This window comes from Ascaphus truei, chromosome 1 (assembly GCF_040206685.1).
Source record: "Ascaphus truei isolate aAscTru1 chromosome 1, aAscTru1.hap1, whole genome shotgun sequence".
In the NCBI taxonomy this organism is placed as follows: Eukaryota; Metazoa; Chordata; class Amphibia; order Anura; family Ascaphidae; genus Ascaphus; species Ascaphus truei.
In genome coordinates this window covers 266145289-266171020 of record NC_134483.1, presented here as the reverse complement: position 1 = coordinate 266171020, position 25732 = coordinate 266145289, and the positions used below count along the sequence as shown (strand labels likewise).

At 45.3% G+C, this 25732-nt stretch overlaps 1 protein-coding gene across 13 annotated transcripts in view; it reads left to right on the top strand.

Annotated features, from left to right (window-relative positions):
* PIGG (phosphatidylinositol glycan anchor biosynthesis class G (EMM blood group)) overlaps positions 1 to 25732 on the top strand; it is a 435347-nt gene that overhangs the window by 351820 nt on the left and 57795 nt on the right. For 2 of the 13 annotated variants that reach the window (XM_075603721.1, XM_075603731.1), the window contains exon 12: positions 8369 to 8430. The exons of the other annotated variants lie outside the window; for them this stretch is intronic. In XM_075603721.1, the coding sequence (XP_075459836.1) occupies positions 8369 to 8430 (62 nt within the window). The remainder of the gene's footprint in view (positions 1 to 8368; positions 8431 to 25732) is intronic. 13 annotated transcript variants of the gene reach the window in all.

Genomic DNA, 25732 nt, shown 5'->3' with positions numbered 1-25732 from the left:
CCCCTGCCGGAGCGGGATTATTTTTTGTAAAAAAAAAAGGAATGTACCCTCCGCCCTTGCATCGATTATAGAGGCTTGAACAAAATTACCCTCAAGAATCGGTATCCCCTACCACTAATCTTGGAACTTTTTGACCTCCTACAGGGAGCGACAATTTTCACCAAACTAGATCTATGGGGCGCCTATAACTTGGTGAGGATCCGGCAGGGTGATGAATGGAAAATGGCATTCAACACGCGAGACGGCCACTATGAGTACCTGGTCATGCCATTTGGTCTCTGCAGTGCTCCAGCGGTTTTTCAAGATTTTGTAAATGAGATTTTCAGAGACCTTCTCAACCACTTCCTGATCGTATATCTCGACGATATTCTAATCTTTTCCAAATCCCTCCTGGAGCACATCAACCATGTCAAGCAGGTACTAATACGCCTCCTTGAGAACCACTTGTGTTACCAAAATAGAGAAATGCCAATTTCACCGAACTTCCACATCATTTCTGGGTTACATTGTCTCGGACGCTGGTTTCTCCATTGACCCCGCCAAACTCAAAGCGGTCTTGGATTGGCTCCTTCCTACCTCTCTCAGGGCCATTCAAAGATTCCTGGGCTTTGCCAACTATTACAGGAGATTTATCAGGAACTTCTCGTCCATTGTCGCTCCCATTGTTGCCCTTACAAAAAAGGGGGCAGATACTACCTCTTGGCCTTCTTCAGCCGCTCGATCCTTCAAATTCCTTAATGAGGCCTTCGTCTCTGCACCCATCCTGACTCATCCAGACACCAGTCTCCCATTTACCCTCGAAGTGGATGCCTCGGACATTGGAGCTGGAGCAATCTTATCCCAGAGGAAGTCTCCCCAGGCCAGACTTCACCCCTACGCATTCTTTTCTAAAAAAAATTCCACGGCCCAACAGAACTATGACGTCGGTAACCGCAAGATACTAGCCATCAAGCTCACTCTAGAGGAGTGGAGACACTTGCTTGAGGGTACGGAGACTCCTATTACCATCCTTACAGATCATAAAAACCTTCTTTATATTGAGACTGCCCAGCGTCTAGGAGCTCGTCAAGCCAGATGGTCACTTTTTTTCCCCCGCTTTAATTATATAATTTAGTTTATACTAGGATACAAAAAATCTGATGGCCAACGCACTTTCCCGCCAGTTCTTTGTCGAGGATAAGCCGGAGGTTAAATTGGAGACCATCCTTCCAGCTAAATACATTCTTGCTGCTAACACCTTTGACGTGCAGGACAAAATTCTCACAGATCAGGCCAACATCCCGGAGGGTCTAGAGGTTCCTGACGGTCGTCTCTTCACTGCACCTCACTTCCGCAAAAGGATTCTGGAATGGGGTCACTCTGCCAGATCGGCCGGACACCCAAGGGCCAAGAGAGCATCCGACCTTATCACTCGAACCTTCTGGTGGCCAAGGATTAATTCAGACTTAAAAGAATTTGTCAAAGTATGTCTGACTTGCTCCCACAACAAGACGCCCCTTAACAAATCCCAAGGATTTCTACACCTCTTCCTGTCCCCGATCGCCCATGGAACCACTTGGCCATGGACTTTATTGTGGAATTACCCGTGTCCAAGGGTATGAATACCATTCTTGTGATCATCGACCGTTTTTCCAAGCAGACTTATTTCGTTCCTCTCAAAGACTTACCGAACTCTTCTTCCCTAGCTGATATTTTTGTCTAAGAGGTTTTTCGGCTTCATGGAGTTCCATTAACCATTGTGTCCGATCGGGGTCCCCAATTTATTTCCAAATTCTGGTGTGCTTTTTCCAAAAACTAGGCATCTCTCTTCATTTTTCCTCCGGGTACCACCCACAGACAAACAGGCAGACGGAGAGAACCAACCAGACGCTGGAGCAGTACTTACGCTGTTTTATCTTGGATACACAAGATGATTGGGTGGACCTTCTCCCCTGGGCTGAATTCGCCCACAACTCCCTACGGAATGAATCCACTCAAAATTCACCTTTTTTCATCAACTTTGGTTTTCATCCATCCCGACTCCCCATCAACACCTCACCCGCCGATGTTCCAGCTGCAGATGAACGGATCTTGTCCTTACAAAGATCTTGAAGAGGAATCCAGGAGAACCTTCAGACGGCCATCTCTAGACAGAAACTCCAAGCCATCGCCATCGCCGCAGGACTCCTGAGTTTAAGTCGGGGAACAAGGTATGGCTTTCATCAAAGAATATTCGACTCAAAGTGCCTACCCTCAAGTTAGCACCCAGATACCTGGGGCCTTACCCCATTCTGGAAAAGATCAACCCGGTAGCTTTCCGCCTACAACTCCCACCCGCTATGAAGATTCCTTACGTCTTCTCTCCTAAAACCTGCATTCCAGAGTAGTCGTTTCCCAGATCCTTCTTCTTCTGCTCCACCCCCGCTACTCGTACACAGTCAACAAGAATACGAGATTGTCCATTCTTGATTCAAGAATTTCTAGAATAACTCTACAATACCTAGTGCATTGGAAGGGATATGGACCTGAGGAACGATCTTGGATCCCTCACCATCACATCCATGCTCCTGTTCTTCTCATAAGGTACAACCAGAAGTTTCCCCTCAAACCTTACCGGAGTCACCCGGAGGTCGCTCCTGAAGCGGGGGGTACTGTCAGGAGCCAGGTGCCGCGCGCTGCCACTCGCAGGCGCACAGTTCTCCTACCTGCTCCAACGGCCGCGGATGGGGTCCTGGACTCGTGTGGTCTCACGCGCACTCCCGCTTCCTCCATGCATGCGCATCGCTCCTCCTCGCGCCGGACGGTGTCCTCACGCAGGCTGGGGTCGCAGCATCAGTATCACACGCGTCACCCGAGCTCTGTGGCAACAGGCACTGATTGCCCTCAGCACCCCCACCTGGCTTCCTTACCTTAGCCTATCACAGGCTCCGCACTGACACTCCTCGGGTCCGCCTCCTTCTCGGATTGGACCGCCTCACCTATTTAGGCTCAGCAGTGCCACTGGCACATCGGCTGAGCATAAGCTTCCTGTTCCTGTGCTTACCTCTCTTGTCTCCTAGTTATCTTGCCTTGTCTTACTTAATCTCCCGTGTACTGACCTTGGCTTGCTTTTGGACTACCGCTTCTCTGGAACCCCGACCGTGGCTATCCTCGACCCTCCGCAACTCTCCTAACCTGAACTCGGCTCTCGCACCTCGACCATTCTACCTTCTCCTGCACCGACCCCAGAGACTAGTACCTCCAACGTTCCAGGGTTCTCCTACCCTCACCTTGGTATGTATTACGACACCTCTACTCTCTCTGCCCCTGACCCGGCGAGTTCAACTACGCACACTCGAGTCCGGATCCCCGTGCCTGTCGGTGGTGTTTTCTCTATTCCCACCTCAGTACCGAGGGTCTCGTCTAGTTTGTGGTGGGCACAGCGTCACAGTCTCCCTCCTGCCTTTTGCCTCTAAACTCCTTGAATGTCTTGTATTCTCTCGCTTGCTCCATTTTCTCACCACCTATTCTCTCTTAGATGCTGTACAATCTGGCTTCCGCACTGCTCACTCCACTGAAACAGCCCTCACTAAAATAACTAATGACCTCCATTCTGCTAAAGACAGAGGTCACTCTGCTTATATTACTCTACCTCTCTGCAGCTTTTGATACTGATGACCACCCTCTTCTTTGTCACATTCTACATACTCTTGGTATCCGTAACAAAGCTCTGTCCTTTATCTCCTCTTATCCTCTCCCATCATACTTGCAGTGTCTCTTTTGCTCACTCCTCCTCTATCGATCTCTCTCCGTGGGTGCTCCAAAGCCCTGTCCTGGGACCTTTTCTCGTTTCACACACTCTCTAGGTGACCTAATCACATCTCTTGGATTCAAATATCACCTATATGCTGATGACACACAAATTTACTTTTCAAACCCTGAACTTACACCTCCTATATAGACCAAAGTTTCTGAATGTCTCTCAGCTATATCATCCTGGATGGCCCTTCGCAGACTCAAACTTAACATGTCAAAAACAGAGCTCCTCATATTTCCTCCCAAACCTGGCCCTACTACCTCCTTCTACATTACTGTTGGAAGCATTATCATACACCCAGTAGCACAAGCACTCTGCCTAGGGGTCTCACTTTACTCCCCTCTCAAAAGGTAGCTAAAATCTGTAGTTTTTTCCTCAGCAATATTACAAACATACACCCTTTCCTCTGTTGTTCGACTGCTAAAACTCTGACACAGGGTCATACTCTCCCATCTCGACTACAGTAACCTACTGCTGTCCGGCCTTCCTGCCTCTCCCCTGTCTCCTCTACAATCTATCCTAACTGCTGCTGTGAGAATCACTTTACTCATCCTAAATATGTCTCAGCATCTCTCCTGCTGAAATCCCACTCATGGCTTCCTATCAAATTCCGTATCGCACACTCAGTTCTCCTCACTTCTAAGGCTTTACACTCTTCTGCCCTTCCTTACATCTAGGCCCTAATTTCTCGCTATACAGGATCCCAACTCTTGCATTCTGCTCAAGGATGTCTTCTCTCTACCCCTTTTGTGTCTAAAGCCCTCTCCCGTCTTAAACCTTTCTCACTGACTGCCCCACACTTCTGGAATGCCCTTCCCGTCAATATCCGACTAGCACCCTCTCTATCCACCTTTAAGACTCATCTTAAAACACACCTCCTTAGCAAAGCATGTGATTTGCTCCGTTGCTGATACTTTACACTTCATATGTCGACCATGGCCCCCTGCAGACACACTTGCCAGATCACCTTCCTTCTGTCTCAGAACTGTATGTTCTTTCTACTTAACAATTAGATTGTGCGCTCGTCGGTGCAGGGACACCTTTTCCTAAATGTCACTTTTGTGTGAAGCACTTCTTCCCATTATGTATTATTTGTTATTTATATGATTGTCACGTGTATTACTGCTGTGAAGCACTAGGTACATTAATGGCACTATATAAATAAAGATATTGGAGGAGATTTTAAACTAGGATGGAGAGGGGAGGGGCAAGAAATAGATAAACTAAATAAAATAGATGGGGAAAAAGCAAGGGGTCATGGAGGTAGAATGGAGACAAGTGGAAGTTTGGCAAGCAGCGAGACACCCATATTAAATACAGATAATACTATAAAACTTATAAAGACTAAGGGCTCGATGCAGTAAGCCCCGATAAAAAAATTTCGGGAAGGGTGTCGGATAGTTTTTTTTTTGGCGATTTGCCCTCGCGGTATTCAGTAAGGGCCGAATCCATGCCGATCCCTGCCAAATCACTGCTTAGGCAGTACTGCCGATGACCTGTGCCGATACAGCCTGGCTCCCGATAAGCCTTCCGATAGGCCTTTTCTGCCGATAGATGTTTGCAGCAGAGAGAGACAAGCCGCTCTCTCAGCGCAAACATCGGCAACACAAAGTATTTATAAACAACTTTTACTGATAGTGTAGATGTGCAGGGGGTCTCTGGAGCTGAAGCGCGTTGGTTTCAGGTCCGGGGACCCCCTGCTTCCCGAGATACAGCCCCCTTTATGAGGTGCCTGTATCCCTCTGCATTTAAAGGTCCCGATCACGTGACTGCGGCATGTAAACCAAGCAGAGGGATACCGGCACCCCATAAAGGGGCCTGTATCTCGGGGAGCAGTGGGTCCCCGGACCTAAAACCAAAGCGGTTCAGCTCCGGAGACCCTCAGCACATCTACACTATGAGTAAAACACAAATAATAATAAACAATCATTCCTTACCTTTGCGGCTATGTGCTACGGTAACGAAGCAGCATGAATGTATTTTTAATAATACAGTAGTGTACAGTGAAGCAGCAGGTGGTCCCCTGAGCTGAACCGCATTGCTTTGTGGACCAGGGACCCCCTGCTTCCTGAGTTACAGGCCCCGGAATGTGTCATCGGGTGGCAGTGTTGCCACCATCTTTATTGCACCCCATTCGCGCCGTGTCCGCTATAAATATGGCGGCGACACTGGCACCGGTGCCCCAAACCGGGGCCTGTAACTCGGGAAGCAAGGGGTCTCTGAGCCACAAATCAATGCGGTTCAGCTCAGGGGACCCCCTGCTTCCGCACAATATTATTAAAAATACAGAAATGCTGCTTCATTACCATAGCGGATAGCCGTTAAGGCAGAATAGCATGTTTATTGGGGACAATTGCCCCCAATAAACATTGCAATAAACAACATACACCCACTGTGTATTTTAAATACATAAACAGCAATAAATACATTAAATACATATAGTACTCACCCATGTCCGGCTGCCACGATGAAGGCCATCCTCCTCTTCATCCTGCCCATGCCCCTCCGCTGCTGCAAAACAGACACAAGAATGAAAACATCCAATGTAATGTCCCCTAACCCCTTATTCACCATAGCGGTTAATAACCGCTACAGTATTAAGGGGTTAACCCACCCTCACCCACCACTCGGGATGCCTACATACCCTCCCACACTAACCCCACACCCCGTGAGGCCTAACCACCCTCACCCACTACCCACAAGGGAGGCCTACCCACATACCATTGGGGAACCCCCCCCCCCTCACCCCCAGTACCCACAATAAAAACAATACAGTGACACATAATAAACATCATTATATTTATTAAATACATTACCCACCCCCTGTGCCCCCCCATAAATACAAGATTTATCCTTTTACATACAGGGTTCATAACACAGCCCCACGCGAGTCCCCGGTGGGCTGGCGGGGCACCTGACAGACCTACAGGGTACCAGCAGCCCTTTTCAAACAGGTTCTGGAGGCCTGCTGGTGGGTCCCGCCAAGCGCCATGGCCCCCAGGTGGTCTCCTTGGGTCACCGTGGGCCACAATTGGGTCCCCAAGGTAGGCCCAAGGATGTCTGGGAGCCCCGGGTCAGACCCACAGGTGTCTGCGGGGCCTCGGGTGGTTCCCATGGGGGTCTGGGGAACTCACGAGTGCTCACTATGGGTCCGCAGTGCCCCCACAGAAGTGGGACCACACAGCTTCATCCCCGCACCTACGGGTCGGCGGTGCCCCCACGGAAGTCGGGCCACCGGCATCATCCACGCAGACTACGGGTCGGCGGTGCCCCCACAGATGTGAGGCCACCGCTACATCCCCGCATGTGTTACCCTTGGAACCACCAGCCTGATACCCGTGGGATACCCGAGGAGACCCACAGGTGGTCTACAGAGGTCCCACACAAAACCACGGAACAAACCCTGAATGTGAAAAAAATAAACCTGGCCTATACATTCAATACATACACCCCCACTCCCCCCCAACACCTACAGTGCAATAATGTGCAAAATAACTATTATCCAGATATGGATAATAGATTAATTGCCCATTATTAAAAACATTAACTAGCATATTCAAATAAATAAAGTACTACTGACCTCATCAATACGAAGTGTCTGTAGCCAGCAACATCCTTGTCTTGCCCACAAAATACATAGCCAAAACAAAGCCAATACATTGCAAGAACATTCAGATATCAATTAACCCCTTAAACACCTCGGATAATAACCGCAAAGGTAATTAAGGGGTTAAGCCACACTGGCCTGATACCCACCCTTCACCCATGAATTTGTACAGTGGCTTCATCCTGCAACTATATATATATATTGTATACAGATGGCCTCACATCGGTGGGGGCACCGCCGACCCGTAGTCTGCAGGGATGAAGCCGGTGGCCCGACTTCCGTGGGGGCACCGCCGACCCATAGGTGCGGGGATGAAGCTGTGTGGTCCCACTTCTGTGGGGGCACCGCGGACCCGTAGTGAGCACTCGTGAGTTCCCCAGACCCCGGTGGGAACCACCCGAGGCCCCGCAGACACCTGTGGGTCTGACCCAGGGCTCCCAGACATCCTTGGGCCTACCGTGGGGACCCAATTGTGGCCCACGGTGACCCAAGGAGACCACCTGGGGGCCATGGTGCTTGGCGGGACCCACCAGCAGGCCTTCAGAACCTGTTTGAAAAGGGCTGCTGGTAGCCTGTAGGTCTGTCAGGTGCCCCGCCAGCCCACCGGGGACTTGCGTGGGGCTGCGTTATGAACCCTGTATGTAAAAGGATAAATCTTGTATTTATGGGGGGGCACAGGGGGTGGGTAATGTATTTAATAAATATAATGATGTTTATTATGTGTCACTGAATTCTATGGGAATTGGCATGCGGGGGGGGGGGTTCCCCAACGGTATGTGGGTAGGCCTCCTTTGTGGGTAGTGGGTGAGGGTGGTTAGGCCTCACAGGGGGGTGTGGGGTTAGTGTGGGAGGGTATGTAGGCGTCCCGAGTGGTGGGTGAGGGTGGGTTAAACCCTTATTGACTGTAGCGGTTAATAACTGCTATGGTGATTAAGGGGTTAGGGGACATTACATTGGATGTTTTCATTCTTGTGTCTGTTTTGCAGCAGCGGAGGGGCATGGGCAGGATGAAGAGGAGGATGGCCTTCATCGTGGCAGCCGGACATGGGTGAGTACTATATGTATTTAATGTATTTATTGCTGTTTATGTATTTAAAATGGGCACATTCACTATTATCCCTTTGTGGATAATAGTAATTGTGGCCATTACTATACTGTATGTGTTAAGGAGGGGGGGTTATTTCTTTATAAGTATGTATGTGTTTATTCAATAATTTGGGGGGACACATAGTTGGTACTGCAGGCCTGCGGGTAACACCCGAGGGCCCCCGCCGGCCTATAGTATCATTGATGTGCATATATGTGTATGTTAGGGGTTGTTGGGATTATATATATATTTATTTATATAGAGATATTTATTTATTTAGTGTGGGGCTGTTGTGTGTGATTATTTTTTATTGTGGGTAGTGGGGGTGGGTGAAGGGGGTATTAGCCCCAACGGTGGTTGTTTTGGGCTTGCAGGGGGGTAGCAGGAGGGCTTAACCCCTTCATGACCGTAGCGGTATTAACTGCTACGGTCGTGAAGGGGTTAAGTGCACCCGCAACCCCCCCGCAAGCCCTAAACAAACAACAAGGGCCAAATACCCCCTTCACCCACCCCCGCTACCCACAATAAAGCTGGCACGTGGGTTAACCCCTTCATTGCCTTAGCGGTTAGCCGTTAAGTTAATGAAATGGGCTGTACATGCATTTTGCCTGCCTCGGATGCATGCCGGAGGGCTCCGGTGCGGGTATCAGCTCCGGACCCCCCCGGCATCAGTCACAGGCAGGAAAAAGGCCTTATTTTTTCTAAGTGTCGCCCGGGCCGATGCTTCTCCTCCACCAACTTGCCAACTTTAGTTGGCGGGCTGGATTCCAGAAAAACTCTCCATTCTGGAGTGCCGATCAGCACCGAAAAGCTGATCGGGACTACCTGAATTCAGCCGGGTTCAAAAAGTGCCAATAAGTGGCTTATCGGCAGCCGAATGCCGATAATTTGTTATCGGGAAGAAAAGTTGCAGATAATTCCCACTTATCGGCGCTTACTGAATCCGGAGGGCAAAAAATGGCGAAAAAATGGCGGAAAAGTCTTATCGGGGCTTACTGCATGAGGCCCTAAATCCAATTGTAGTAGAAAGTCAGGAGCAGATAAGATAGTCGTACAGACTGAAAAAAAACTTAAATGCTTGCTTGCTAATGCACGAAGCCTGAAGGATAAAATGGGGGAGCTTTAATTAATAGCTACGAGGAGCAGTATGATATCATATACATTACTGAAACATGGTGGGATAAAACTCATAACTGGGCATTTAATTTAGAGGGTTATTCCTTTTTTTGAAAGGATCGAGCAAATAGAAGAGGAGGGGAAGTGTGTTTTATAAGTTAAATTGTATCTAAAACCTATTCTAAGGGTAGATGTTTATGAAGCGAATTATGAAAATGTAGAGACCTTGTGGATAGAAATTAGAAGTGGAGCAGTACACACGTGTGTATACATACACACAAACATGTATATGTGTGTATATATATATATATATATATATATATATATATATATATATATATATATATATATATATATAATATAAAAAATGAATAGACGATACCGTTCTGTGGCTAACGAAATGCTTTTATTTGTGCTTACGAAATACACTGATCTCTTCTTCCGGCGGTGTTACAATGAATAAAGCAAGCAAAGTGTTTACTTAAAAACAGTGTCTCTTGGAATGTTATCTGTGCTTGTCCCTCCACCGTGTGTAGATGCGATTTATGGCTGGAGGTGTTAAATGGTCCCTGAATGTTAGTGATGTAAGAGTGTGTGTGTATGTATGTATGTAAATATAAATGAATGAAGAGCCCACAGTGTATACAGTGGTTTACAAAAGGTGTGTGTGGAGTGGGAGTGTATATTAATGGTGTGGGTAGGTGTGGAAATGTGAGAAAGTGTTGCATTACTGAAAGTGCCTGTAGATACTATGTGGTCCTGTAAGAGGACATGTGCAGAGGTATGCAATGGAGACTGTTTTAAGGTGAAATTAAAATAAGGCTTTATTGCGCCTGTCCCTTTTAACACAGCAAAACATATGAAAAAAACAAATGCCTATCCCTGTTTAAGGGCAAACTTACTTCCGCAGTCTCTTTCTCAGCAACTGGAGGGATAATCCCATTACCACCCTATTCCCCAAAGTCCCAAGAGATACCTTAAAGCAGATGGCCCTTCATGTCAGTCTCTGGTAGGTTCTTGGGTCCCCTGTATCCAGGAATATAGGTCTTTGGGTGTCTTGATCTCAGCAGAGCCTTTCTGCTCAAGACCTCTTTCCTCTTGCCAGCACCCTTGTGTACTGAGGAAAATCTCCTTCCTGTTTCTGGGAACAGGCTTTTTCTAACAAACCTCTAATCAGCCAGGTGAAGTTGATTAACTGCTGGATCCAATTACCCAACACACTGCTGGATTAGTGGCATATTCTGAACAGGGATAAGTTCCCTGTTACATACCTCCCCTGTTTTTGGGAAACTCGGGCTTTCCACGGCCAAAGCCCATCCTTCCACTTTCATTCGAGATCATTCTGTGACTTAAATGAGAGTGGATGGAGGAAGAGAACTGTCAGTACTGCTGGGAGTGGAGCCCTTTCTCCAGTTTATTTGTGTCTCCCGAAGGTGCTTGAGCTCAGCACTCCTCAGTCGCTCGTGGAGGACTTTTTCCAAGTATAGTCTTTTTTCTGAGTGCATGGTCATGAGATTTCCCTTGTATCGGGCACTCATCTTTTTGTAGCTAGACTGTATGGCGACAGTTACTTGTCTCAGTTTTTGGACCTTCTTGTGCTCCCTCTTGTGCCGAGTCACCTGGGCTCTAAGCTTGGCCTCTAGCGATGCTTTGGTGATGCTCAGGGTAGCCTTCAGTTTCTCATGCTGCTTTGCGGGGACATACTGGGTAATCAGACGTTCCTACAGCACTTGTACTTCTTTAGCAGCCTGCAGATTGTCTTCCTGCAGAGTTTGCTGCTTCTCCTCAGCATTCTGGAGGTGCGTAGGCAGACCTTGCAGTTGGTTCTGCAGTCGGTGCTCTGCTTCAAACTTTTCCTCTTCCAAAAGTGTAGTTATTTATTTAAGCTCGTGCAGCTTGTCATTCTTTTCCTTTACTTGGTCTGTCAAATGAGAATTCTCTTCTTTCAGTCTTAAGTTTTCTCTTTTTGCAGTCTCTGTAATTTTCAGGGCCTCCTTGTAGTCCTCCTTCCATTTACGCACATCTGCTTTGAGAATGACACACTCCTGGCGTGAGACTTCCTTCTCTAGGTTGAGGGTCTGAAGCTCCTTCTGAGAGACTTTGAGATCCATATTAAGACTGAGGTTAGTTTTTTGAGAGATGCACAGCTCCTCAGCTAGACTGTGAAGTTCCATTTTAGAGACTTCCAGTTCTGTGCGGCAACTGCTGAACTCTTGGTGTGAGGCATCCAGTGCTGTGCGGAGAGTGTGAACCTCCTTCTGGGATATGTTCACCTCTGTCCAGACACTGTTGACCTCCTGGTGTGTGACATTCAGTTCTATGCGGAGAGTGTGAACCTCATTCTGAGAGACAGTAATCTCCTTCAGTGCCAACTCATACTTCTGCTTAAGATTAGCAATCATTCTATCGGATTGACTCTGCTTTTCAACCATGGCGGTAATAGTAGCGTTTGCAGTATCTAGCTCAGTCTTGAGATCGTCCAATTCTGTCCTGGCCAAAGAGTACATCATGAGTACATTCTTCTGTAGCTTCACGTTATTTTTCAGTAACTCTACGTAATCATCTTTCTTCAGTTTCAATTGTTCCCGGAGCAGATTACAGTCACGCCTGGCAATTTTCAGGGCATCTTCAGGGCTGGTCAAGGGATTGTCACTCATTGGTTCCGGCTCTGCTTCCGCTTCCCTGGTATTGTTGGTTGATGGTTTCTCACTATTAGCACCGGACAGACACTTCTTTGGGGTACACAACTTCTGCCTTGGGCCCTCTGGATATTCGGTTATCCGTGGGACGAATTCTCCATTTTCTCTAGGCTGCAGGGCATCTCGGTCCCCCTTTTTCTCCTGTGGACGTGTCTGTTCCTTCCACGGAAAGTGAAGAACCGCTTTTCTTTTTCGCCTTTTTGTTTTGGATGACACCGTCCCCTCAGGGATACTGGGGTCTCCATCTTCATTTGAAATTTTAGCAGCGTCACTGGATCCACCCGGCTTTTCTTGCAACTGTAATAGCTGACGGAAATATTCAGTGATCCACTGCTCCCGCTCTTTCTCCTGTTGATCATCTTCGTAATCATAGGGAGCGGTCTTTTTGGTTCGTGCCGAGTTCAGGCACCCCCACCATTTTTAGGGTGTTTTGTGGGTGTGACACGGTTCGGGTTCCCCATAAGAGATGTCTTCTTCTTTATTGGACTGGAAGGGCCACTCTTCCGTGGGGAAGTGTTCATTACAGGAACGCTGCATCTTGTCCTCCATTTTGGGGCTATCAGGTGTAATTTTCTTCCTGACCTCAGGAGGCGCTATTGCAGCTGTTGCCACTGTATTTGCTAGAACCCCCAATTGTGGCAGTCCTACAGGTGGGCATATTTTGCTTGTAGAGGTCGTAGCTCTCACAGGCATCTCTGTAGACTTTTTATGTCTTGGGTAAGTTTACAATATCAGCAGTACTGTGCACGCATTTTCTCTCATTAGGTATACGGGATGTGCAGTTGCTAGGTAAAAACTTCTATTTGCTTTACACCATTTACTTGCTAGGTGTAATCTCTCATTAGGTATACTGGATGTGTAGTTGCTAGGTAAAAAATTCTGTTTGCTTTACACCATGTACTTGGTAGGGGCAATTCCTCCGCTACAGTCAAATAATGTGGTTTTCTGCTTGAGTTCAGTCTCAACTTTGGGTATTATGGCATTAACTCTTCACACTTTGGGATACCTTTTACACAACTCAGCAATTCCTTTTTCCCCAGTAGAGCAATTTTACCCTCAGCACTTGTTTACTGAAAATTCCCCTGCTTCAGCACAGTTACATAGTTCCATAGTAGATGAGGTTGAAAAAAGACGTAGGTCCATCAAGTGCAGTCTTGCATCAATTTTCCCACTTTTCTGCATATACTCCATTCACAGCTGGTAGTCCTATGCGGTGTGGCAGCCTTTACTTGCAGAATCAGTACCGCTCGTGGGTCACCATCTGTATTCACTGCTTCAGCTAAACTTTTGAAAACAACAAATGCCTATCCCTTTTAAGGGCTAACTCACTTCTTGAACCCTGACTATGGCTGGAAGGCAAACCCCCTATTTCAATGACCATATTACACTTTATTGTGATAGGCAAATAAGGTTTACTTGCTTCAGCAGTCTCTCTCTCTCTCTCCTCTTGAGATTGGGGAAAAGAGTCCATCTGTGGTTTTGTGGCTTTCTTCAGTGCAGTGTAGATTTCCTGCCTGGATGTGTATCCCTTTAATTCTGGTCTCTGCTGCATGTGATTCTTTGCTTTGTTGCTCAGGCTGTTTGCAGGAACTATTCAGGCAAAAGCACAAAAAATGTCACAGGCAGTCTCTGGGGCCCCTTTTAACTTCAAGGGCCACCTCTCATCCCAACTTCTGACACCATATGTAAGAGGACATGTGCAGAGGTATGCAATGGAGACTGTTTTAAGGTGAAATTAAAATAAGGCTTTATTGTGCCTGTCCCTTTTAACACAGCAAAACATATGAAAACAACAAACGCCTATCCCTGTTTAAGGGCTAACTTACTTCCCCAGTCCCTTTCTCCAGGTCTGGAGGGATAATCCCATTACCACCCTATTCCCTAAAATCTCAAGAGATACCTTAAAAATGGCCCTTCATGTCAGTCTCTGGTAGGCTCCTGGGTCCCCTGTGTCCAGGAATTTAGGTCTTTGGGTGTCTTGATCTCAGCAGAGCCTTTCTGCTCAAGACCTCTTTTCGTCTTGTCAGCACCCTTGGTTAACTGATAAGTTGGTTAACTGCTGGATCCAATTAACCAACACACTGCTGGATTAGTGGCATATTCTGAACAGGGATGAGTTCCCTGTTACAGGTCCCTATGGTATATAGTGATGGAATAACATGGATATTTTTTATGTGTAAGAGACAGCATACATATAGCACAGTATGTATAGACATGGCCTTTAGCACTCATGGAAAGAGAGTTCACTTGTGTCAATAATGACTCATAACATTTCGGTCTCTGTTTAAGCCACTGCTAAGTGTGCCGAACAGTTGCATACATTTGTATTCATGCAACCGTCTCTCTTTCGGTGTTTTAAGATTACCTTTGAGTATGGCCACCCTCGGATCGTTCATCTTATGGCCAGAGTTAGAGAAATGTTTGGCGACAGAACTGTCTCTTGTTCCGCGTGTGATGCTGTTGCGACTCAGGTTCATTCTCTTGTTTAGCCCCTGTTCCATCTCACCTATGTAGTTGCAGCCCCCTGGGCATTTCATGCACATGATGAGGTACACGACATTGCTGGAGGAACAGGTGAACCTTCCTCTGATTTTGTACTCCAGATTCCTGTGTGGTATTTGTATTGTGTCCGCTTTGTGGAGCATTGTGCAGGTTTTGTATCTTGCGTCCTGGCATGGTCTCGTCCCGCATTCAGTTGTACTGCTGAATACTTTACTCCTCACCATAATTTTCTTGAGATTATGAGGTTGTCTGTATGATAATAAGGGTGTTTCGGGGAAGACCTGTTGCAGTCTTGTATCTTCCTGGAGAATGAGTTGTAGTTCCCTGGCGATCTTGCATAGGGCTTCTAGGTGTGGGTTATTTATGACCACCAAAGGTACCCTGTTGCTTGTCTCTTTCTGTTTGTATTCAAGGAGATCACTTCTTGGTATTCTGGTGGCTTTGTGAATTTGCTGGTCTACAATTCTGTGGTTATTTCCATGGTTTATGAAATCTGATCTCAAGGCTTTAATCTGCTGTCCTCTGTCTGCTGTGTCGGAGCATATCCGGTTGTATCGTGTGGCTTGACTGTAGATGGTTGCATGCTTAGTGTGTGTCAGGTGGAAGCTGTTGTCTCTCAAATAGCTGGCTCTGTATGTAGGTGTGCGGTATACAGAAGTCTGTAGTTGGTTGTTCTTTATGATGATGGTGATGTCTAGGAAATATACTTCGTCCGGGGAATAGGTGATTTAAGGTTGATGGTCGGGTGGAACGTATTGAAGTTCTCATGGAACTGTTGGGGGTCCTGTTCACCAGAGGTCCAAAGGAGGATGTCATCGATGTAGCGACGGTATGTAAGGGGTTTCAAGTGACAGGTGGAAAGAAAGTCACTTTCCACTTTTGCGCAGAACAGATTGGCATACTGTGGCGCCATCCGAGTGCCCATAGCAGTCCCGGTTGTCTGGAGGTATGTGTAATTTCCATATGTGAAATAGTTATGGGTCAGAATAAATTCGATGCATTTAGTCACTGTCTCTGTGAGTGGCTCCTGAGGTCCCAGAAAGTATCTGCAGGCACTTTCAGTAATGCAACACTTTCTCACATTTCCACACCTACCCACACCGTTAATATACACTCCCACTCCACACACACCTTTTGTAAAGCACTGTATACACTGTGGGCTCTTCATTCATATTATATTTACATACATACACACACACACACACTCTTACATCACTAACATTCAGGGACCATTTAACACGCCCAGCCATAAATCGCATCTACACACATGGGAGGGACAAGCACAGATAACATTCCAAGAGACACTGTTTTTAAGTAAACCCTTTGCTTGATTTATTTATTGTAACAACGCTGGAAGAAGAGATCAGTGTATCTCGAAAGCTCGCACAAATAAAAGCATTTCGTTAGCCACAGAACGGTATCGTCTATAATATATAATATAAAAAATGAATAGATGATACCGTTCTGTGGCTAACGAAATGCTATTATTTGTGCGAGCTTTTGAGATACACTGATCTTTTCTTCCGGCGATGTTACATTGAGTAAAGCAAGCAAGCAAGCAACGGAGTCTGCTGCTGAGGCGCGCTCTTCCCTTACAGTCCTCCTGTGCTGATCCAGCTGCACTGAACATGGTCCGCTGTTCTCGTCTCCTGCCGCGCACTCTCTTCTTCTTCTACTTTGCTCCGGTGGTCCTTCTCAGTCCTTCTCAGTCCTCTTCCTCCGCGCTGTCCTCCTCTTCTGCCACCATTGCTGCCTGCTGTCCTCTTCTGCTTCCAAACTTGCAAGCTGGTAATTTCAACCACACACAGCGTGTATACACACAAACGCACACGTGTGTATACACACATGTACACATACGGGTGTGCATGTACGCGCATGCGTTGTAACGCTTGAGCGAGCCCACAATCAAGACCTGACCCCGGCACTGAGGTGGGAAGGATTATACCACACACCCACAGTAGCGGGGGCGAGCCGAGAAGGTGGTTTGCAGGGTTACTGGATCTTGGTGTGAAGAAATGGTTAATCCAATACTTGCCGGGGTCCGTGGGTAGGAGAGGTACACGTAGTTGAAGTCCGTAAGCCTGTGGTCTGGGGTTGAAGAGGTACTCGTAGTCGTTATCCGTAAGCCAGGGGTCAAGAGCCAGAGAGAATCCAAATGCAAAGTCAGGTCGGTACACGAGAGGTTAACTGCAGAGAACAAGACAAGACTGGGCTGGACAAGACAGGCACACACAAAGGCTACACAAAGTTATGTTCAGCAAGGTATGACAGGAAGAGGCAGTCCTTTATAGGAGACAGGAACCAGTAGGAGAGGGAGCGGAGGCGGGGCCTCCGCAGATGCCAGGGATAGGCTGCAGGAGACAAGGGCTCATAGCTAAACTTGCCACACAGCTGGGGCTCATTGCGCGCTGTGATGGGCATGCACGCGCACAGCGGAGGTGCGGCGCATCTGAGGGGGCGGAGCTATGCTCGGTGACCGCCCATAGAAGGAGCGGGTGCGCGCGCGCTCTGTAGCAGGAGCGGTGATGCGCGCATCAGCAGGGGGCGGATCTTCGGCAGCTGCTTCTGCAGTACTATAGGTAAGTGAGGAGGGAGCACGCTGCAAGGGACGCATTCCCCAATTCCTCACGGTACCCCCCCTCCCTTGAGAATCGGACTCCGGACGATCCAAGTATGGCTTCTGCGGATTCCTGGATTGGAACCGTCTAAGTAAGTCGGGAGCGTGGATACAGGAGGAGGAGAATGAACATCAGGGGGCCTGGAACTCTGCTTGACAGGTTTTAAGAGAGAGACATGAAACACTGATGGTATCTTCATAGATGGAGGCAAATCAAGGTACGCTACAGGATTAATCTGTTCCAGGATCTTGATTGGTCCCAGGAATCTGGGAGCCAATTTTAAGGTAGAAGTCTTTAATCTGATGTTTTTAGAAGAGAGCCATACCTTGTCTCCTGTCTTGAACCTGGGCGCCTCTAGACGATGTCGATCCGCCTGGATTTTTTGTCTCTGAACGGATTCTTGAAGAGTTTCCCGGATCCTACTCCAAGAGCCTTGGAGAGTGTTGACGCTAGCATCAGCGGCTGGAACTCCAGCAATGTTAGAAGATAAAGGAAGAGAATTAGGGTGATAGCCATAATTGATGAAAAAGGGTGACTCCTGAGTGCAAACTCAGCCCAGGGTAATAGATCAGCCCAATTGTCTTGAGTCTCGGAAACAAAACATCTAAGATACTGTTCTAGTGATTGGTTTACCCTCTCTGTCTGTCCATTCGTTTGTGGGTGGTACCCAGAAGAAAAAAGAAGCGAAATATTGAGTCTTTGAGAAAACGTCCGCCAAAATTTTGACACAAATTGTGATCCCCGGTCGGATACGATAGAAACGGAAACCCCATGTATACGAAAAATCTCCTTGATATAGACCTCAGCAAGAGTAGCAGAATTGGGAAGGCCCTTGAGGGGTATGAAATGGGCCTGCTTCGAAAAACGATCCACGATGACCAGGATGGTATTCATACCATTTGAAATAGGTAGCTCCACTTTGAAATCCATTGATAAGTGGGACATGGGGCGTTCCGGAATGGGAAGCGGACGTAGCAGACCAGCAGGCTTTTGTCGACCGGACTTATTCCGAGCACAGACTGAACAGGATGAAACGTATTCCTTAATGTCGCTCAACATCTCAGGCCACCAGAAGGTACGTCTGATTAAGTCGGTGGGTCTTCGGATCCCAGGGTGACCGGCTGATTTAGAAGCATGACCCCACTCGAGAATCTTTCGACGGAATTTGGTTGCCGCGTAAAGACAGCCCTCAGGAACCTGCAGTCCTTCAGGCACCTGCGTCAGTGATTCCAGAATCTTGTCCAAGATGTCGAAAAAGTTAGCAGCAATGATGAGTTTAGAAGGGAGAATGGTTTCTGGAACTTCGTCTGACTTGTCCTCGGAAAGGAATTGACGAGTCTGTGCATCGGCCTTTAAATTCTTAGTACCCAGAATATAAGAAATTTCGTGACTACTGATGTCACTTCTTCATTACCCCTGAAGAAGTGATGTAGGCAGTCAAGAAACACGCGTAGGGTGGAGTTTCAGCAGGACGTGATACAGCGCCGCGTGCGTGTAGAGGAAAAGGGCGCTCTAGCAGTGACGTCATCGGAGGTGGATCTGGTGCTCCGAGTCGTGGCCACGAGGAGGAGGTTAACGCAAGACCCTACCACTACATGCACCGCTCCATCGTCCTCTCATGTTAGCGGACGGCACATTGTATCCTGCTTATAGGGCCGGTCAGCATGTGAGTGTACTGCTGTAAGTCCTTTATTGTTTTATTAAATTTTTATATGGTATCATACCATTGGTTTCTCTATTCTGTTCCGTTTTTACATATTAATTGCTACTGTGTGGAGAGGGTGAACACCATCTGGCAATCTTTGGATATCCAGCCTGCACACCGGAGCGAAAGTTAAAGATACCTTTCAAGGCCCTACTATTTCTACTTTTAAGTAAGTAGCTAGCAGCAGTGTGGGTGCGAACGATTCATCAGAGGTTACTGCGCAATGGTCGTTTTTGTTTTTGTATAATTGCAGATTCAGATCCACCATCAAAGAGACCCTGAGAGATCGGATTCCGAAACCCACAAATTACACCTTATTCAGAGGAATTGGGACTTCCATTTGTATCAGGTTAATATACCCGATATCGCGCCAAGGCCTTTTTTTAATTTTTTTTTTTTTAATTTCTCTTTGTCACCATTTGTACTAGCCTTGTGGATAGGCTTGTTGTTAATCCTTAGGCAGCCACTCCCTCATTCCTTATATGTCTGTGGGATTCCTTTGCATCTGATATATTTTTGTATAGAAGTTATAATCAGTACACGTCACTATCATTCATTATTTTATATTGTTTAGTTTAGGTTATTAATAGGTTGAGCGCTTAAGTATATGTTTAGTTTATTTTTATTTTTATCACAATTCCTTCCCTGATGCGTATAAGGTTGTAAGCACCGCGGAGGTCAAGTTTGGAGAAAATGGAGGCACCTTGTAAGCGGTCAACAGTTCTGAGATGAGTGGTAAGGGATACCGGTTCTTCTGGGTGATCTTATTTAAACCTCTATAATCAATGCAGGGGTGGAGAAACCCATCTTTCTTTTTCACAAAGAAGAAGCCTGCCCCAGCAGGAGAGGTGGAGTTTTTTTATAAATCCCTTCTTTAAGTTCTCTTGTATATATCGGACATAGCACGGGATTTTGGAATGGACAAGGGATAGGATCTGCCTTTCGGGAGGATGGCACCAGGGATGAGATCAATGGGACAATCGAAGGGACGGTGCGGGGGCAGGACTTCAGAGCTAACTTTATCGAAGACGTCAAGAAATGCAATATAAGCCTCAGGAAGTGGGCCCTTAACAGTATCAGCGGTTTCTAAACCGGCAAGAGAAAGAGGAGGGGAAGCACAAGGAATATGACATGCATCAGGCCATCGTATAGGCAGTTTATCAGTCCAGTCAATTACAGGATTATGCAATTGTAACCAGGGAAGACCCAAGATTACCTGCACCGATGGTGAATGAATAACATCCAACGAGATCTGTTCCTTGTGTCCATCCTTGGTGGAAAGAGTGAATATCGCAGTCTCCAGGCAGATGAAGGCAGGTTGAAGTGGACAGCCGTCTATTGCTTCGAGTCCTATGGGAATGGACTTGCTAAGCAGTGGAATCCGGTGTTTTATAGTAAAATTCTGTTCCACGAAGTTTCCTCCAGACCCAGAGTCGATGAAGGCAAGCGCAGAAGTATGAAAGTCAGTACCCTCCATTATAATAGGCAGAAGGATCCTTTTGGTATATTTTCCTTGGAATGCGGACAAGAAGATATGGTACCCAAAGAAATTCCATCTTACCTCATAGGCCGCTGGCGTTCCCCCGGACGCGTAGGACAGCGGTACGCCAAATGACCAGCTAGGCCACAATAAAGACATAGCCCCTCGCTTCTCCAGCGCTGCTTTTCTGTAAAGGACAACTGGTGAGTCCCCAATAGCGTGGGGTCAGGTGCTTCAGTAACTGGAACAAAAGGAGAGAGCGTAGGAGAGAGAGATATAGGCACAGGCGTACGTGTAGACTGGCGTTCACTTCATCTCTCTTGGAGGCGTTGATCCACCCGTGTATACATGTAGAGATCAGATCTTCCAGGGCAGTGGGTCTTACACATGCAGCCAATTGATCTTTCAAGGAGTTTGAGAGGCCTGCCAGAAGGCTTCAGTTAAAGCCTAGTTGTTCCAACCGGTCTCCGCGGCAATAGTCCGAAATTCCAGAGCGTACTTCGCGACGGTCCGGTGGCCCTGGGTGATGTGGAAAAGAGAAGAGGCCGCAGAGGCACCTTTTTTTGAAAACAAGAAAGTTCTGTGTGAGTTGTGAGGCATTAACTCCTATATAGGAGATGCCCAGGCCAAAGCGTCTCCGGTCAGCAATGCAATGATATAAGCCACTTTAGATCTATCGGTAGGGAAGCGAGAAGGGGTTAATTCAAAGTGGATATCACATTGGATAAGAAAGCCTCGGCATCCTAGGGGTTCACCTGCATACCGATTGGGTGTCGGAAGACATGGTTCCTGGGGTATGTTTCCCACGAGAGTAGAAGCAGTTGTGGTTAGGCCCACCTCAGGGGGGGGGGGTCAATGTTTGTTGGGCTGAACATACTGTAAAGCTTGCGCAAGCACACAAATAAGACCTGACCCCGGCACTGAGGTCTGTAACAGGAGCGGGAGGCCTGAAGAGAGGATAAAACAAATTAAATTTATACTGTACAAATATCGGTACATAGGGAAAATACATGCATTCTAATGTGGTAGACTTTCATTTGTTTAAAGTGAGGGTTTTATTTACTTTGAATGTTTGTGAACACTGGGAAGTATGCTAATTTAAATAATTTGCCTATATTTTGCTTCTTCAAATTAGTTTTTTTCCCAGCTGTACTCACAGGTATCTCTCCATGCGCTTTGTGAGGTATCCAAGTGACTTTTTTCGCCCTCGTCCAATACCCACATTTCAAGTTGTGGAGATTTACTTGGCAAACTCCTTGCGAACTTTTTTAAAAGTTGTATTTTGCAACACAACACAAATTTTGCAAGGTTTGCCAATTAAGGCAAGTTTGCACATGTCTAGTAGCCAATAACACTTCTGTAAATATAAGGACTTGGCTAACTAATAGAAATGTGAACCCAGTATTTTTTCCTCTTCATCCTTCATTGCAACGCTGTATGAAGACATTGAGCACTATTTGTTCAAATTAATATTTTGAGAAAAATACTGTTTAAAACATTTAATTTTCTGCAACATTTAACACAAAGTTAAATATAATCATTGAAACTTCATGTCTTCTAATTTATATTTTGATAAATTGTCAACAGGAAAAGGTACGGATCAATTGGCCATCCGCTCCGTTGAAAAAATGGTAGGTACTCACCAGCAAAGAGGTTAAAAACTTCTTTATTAAACTACATAAAAAGCAGAAAAACAGACAGCACAAACTACTCTCCCACGCGTTTCATGCCTACTATGGCGCTTTCTCAAGGAGTAACGAGATAGGGGAGGTCCTGGGTATTTAACACACTCCCCGTCATACAAGATAGCTGTTTTAAATAATTAATTAATCTTGTCTTGCGGGAAGAAAAGAAAGGCGAGGAAGAAAAAGGAAAGAAGAAAGAGAAAACTTCCATTCAAAAGAAAAAAAAGCAAAAAAAACTTAACTCTTAGAAAAAAGAAAAATAAAGTGAATAAAAATATGATATGCTTGACAATATTTGAGTCCAATAATATATACAAAATGGCAACTTGAATGAGTAACAGAACTCATCCAATTAATTAAATGTGACAGAGAACAAAGCACATCACATTAAACATGAGCTAATGTGCCATTGGTATATAATTAATAGAAAAACACGATCATAAATCCTGGATTGGTGTAGATAAATCAAAATGAACAATCAAAACTAAAAAGCATTCAAAAACAATTTAACCATAACAAAAAGAAATTGCATAATAAATTGCATAATGGATAGAAAAAACAGACAAAAACATCAAAAAATGGCAAAACTGATGATATAACTATAGCTGGAATCTATAAAGGACACTTTGAATAGGGGGTAGAGACAATGAATTAAAAGGGGGAAAGCACTGAATGGGTTAAATTAGGTAATTTAAATGATAACTAATACTTAACTCTCAATAGTCACAGTAGAATTAGATGAATTCTAAAAATATCAAATAACCATAATAATATACAACTATGATTAAATTTGATTAACTTAATGTATATAATATGAAATAATGAAAAAATCAATATAACGTTTACAGAATTCATAAAATACCTATAAAAAACTTTTTAAATCCCAATCAATGTTTAACCCATGGGGTACTAAAGTACTAAGTTTGAATATCCAAAATGCGTCACGTCTGTGAAGCAGATTAGTTCTATCTCCCCCCCCTAAAGTGTGGCTTGACAGATTCCAGTGCAACACATTTAAAGTTAGTCAGACTCCCTTTCTGGCAAATATCAAAATGTTTTTTATACTGGATGTAACTGATCCTTTTTGATGATCAATCTCATATGCTCAAGTATGCGTTGCTTCAACGGTCTTGTGGTTAAACCCACATACCGTTTGTTACAACCACACACGAGCATATAGATAACATGATCCGTATTGCAGGTTATACATGACAAAATGTTAAACACCCTAGTACTATCAGACCCTGAAAAAGTTTTGGTCTTAATAAGATATCTACACATTTTGCAATGATAACAGGGATAGCAACCAATGAGGTTTGGGAAAAATCCCTTACTTGATTTTAAAGTCAATTTAGGCACACTCAGTGAAAGTAAATGACCCATTGTTACAGATCTTTGAAAAACTATACTTGGATCATGGGTCGCCATATCCTTAAGAAAAGGGTCAGTGGCCAGGATATACCAATTTGTTTGGATAATCTTTTTAATATCGTAAGCCTGGTTGCTAAACCTTGTGATAAAGAAAGGTGGCAGTTGGTTGTTCTCTTTAGTTCGTTGTAAATTTTTATTACGTTTACTCTTAGAAATGGTACCTCTTGGTTGGATCAGGTTGTCTCTGGGTTCTGATTTTGCACTTTGATAGGCCTCTTGAAGAATAATGGGATCATACCCTCTAGCCTCAAATCTCTCGATCATCTCCAACGATCTAATTTCAAAATCCTTAATGTTAGAACAGTTCCTGCGGATGCGTAAAAATTGGCCACGAGGTATACCTTTAAATAGATTTTTATCATGGGAGCGAGTAGCATGTAGTAATGTGTTGCGAGCATTGTTTTTTTTGTATATGTCAGTGTGGACTCTCATATCTAAATCAACATATAAGCAGAGATCAAGGTAAGAAATGTGATGGTGATGGTGCTGAGAAGTTAAAGAAAGATTGAATGGGTTAGTGTTGAGGTGAAGAATAAAGGCATGCAGTTGAGTGATAGTGCCCTGCCAAACTAAAATAAGGTCATCTATAAACCGGTGATAAGAAACTACAGTATAAGATGGCTGTAGGGGTTCCCATCTCCAAACACGTTGGCATAGGAGGGGCAAAGCATGTTCCCATTGCTGTGCCACGTGTTTGGAGATAGAAACTACCCGCAAACATGAAATAGTTGTGTGTGAGTAAATAAGAGATGCTATCAAGTAAAAAGGTGATATGTGCCGGTGAAAGTTCAGAATAAGTCTCTAAAAAGAATCGTGCAGAATTAAGACCATGTGTGTGTGAAATACTGGTATTAAGCGATGTCACATCCAGTGTGACCCACTAGTAATGAGGTGCCCAAGTGAACTCTGAAAAGATAGAAAGTACATGGGATGTATCCAAAAGATAAGAGGGGAGAGATGAGACCAGAGGCTGTAGATAATGATCAACATAAATCGATAGATTTTCATCAAGAGACCCAATGCTTGAAACAATGGGTCTTCCTGGAGGGGCAATGAGAGACTTATGTATTTTGGGTAGGTGATGAAAGATTGGGACAACAGGATGTTTACATTTTAGGAACTCAAATTCATTAACTGACAATACTTGTAATATTTTGCCTAAATGCAAGAGCTCATTGAGTTCTTGTGAAAAGGCAAGAGTGGGATTTGATTTTAACAATACATAAGAATCATGGTCACTCAACTGACGTAAAGCCTCATTGATACAATAATCATAATCAACAACCAGCACTGCATCTCTCTTATCTGCTTTTTAAATTATAATAGCAGTATTATTTTGAATGCTTTTTATTGCTTTACGTTGGTCATGGGTAAGATTAGTAGTAGGTTGTCTATTACGGTTGGTGAGAACAGTGCCACGTGTTTGGAGATGGGAACCCCTACAGACATCTTATAGTTTCTTATCACCAGTTTATAAATGACCTTATTTTAGTTTGGCAGGGCACTATCCCAGGACATACTTGAAAACGAGAGGTAACTCTCAATGTATTACTTCCTGGTAAAATATTTTATAAATAAATAAATAAATCACTCAACTGCATGCCTTTATTCTTCACCTTAACACTAACCCATTCAATCTTTCTTTCACTTCTCAGCACCATCACATTTCTTACCTTTGCCCCTCCTATGCCAACCTGTATATAACAGAGCCACATGTTTGGAGATGGGAACCCCTACAGCCATCTTATAGTTTCTTATCACCGGTTTATAGATGACCTTATTTTAGTTTGGCAGGGCACTATCACTCAACTGCATGCCTTTATTCTTCACCTCAACACTAACCCATTCAATCTTTCTTTAACTTCTCAGCACCATCACCATCACATTTCTTACCTTGATCTCTGCTTATATGTTGATTTAGATATGAGAGTCCACACTGACATATACAAAAAAACCAATGCTCGCAACACATTACTACATGCTACTCGCTCCCATGATAAAAATCTATTTAAAGGTATACCTCGGGG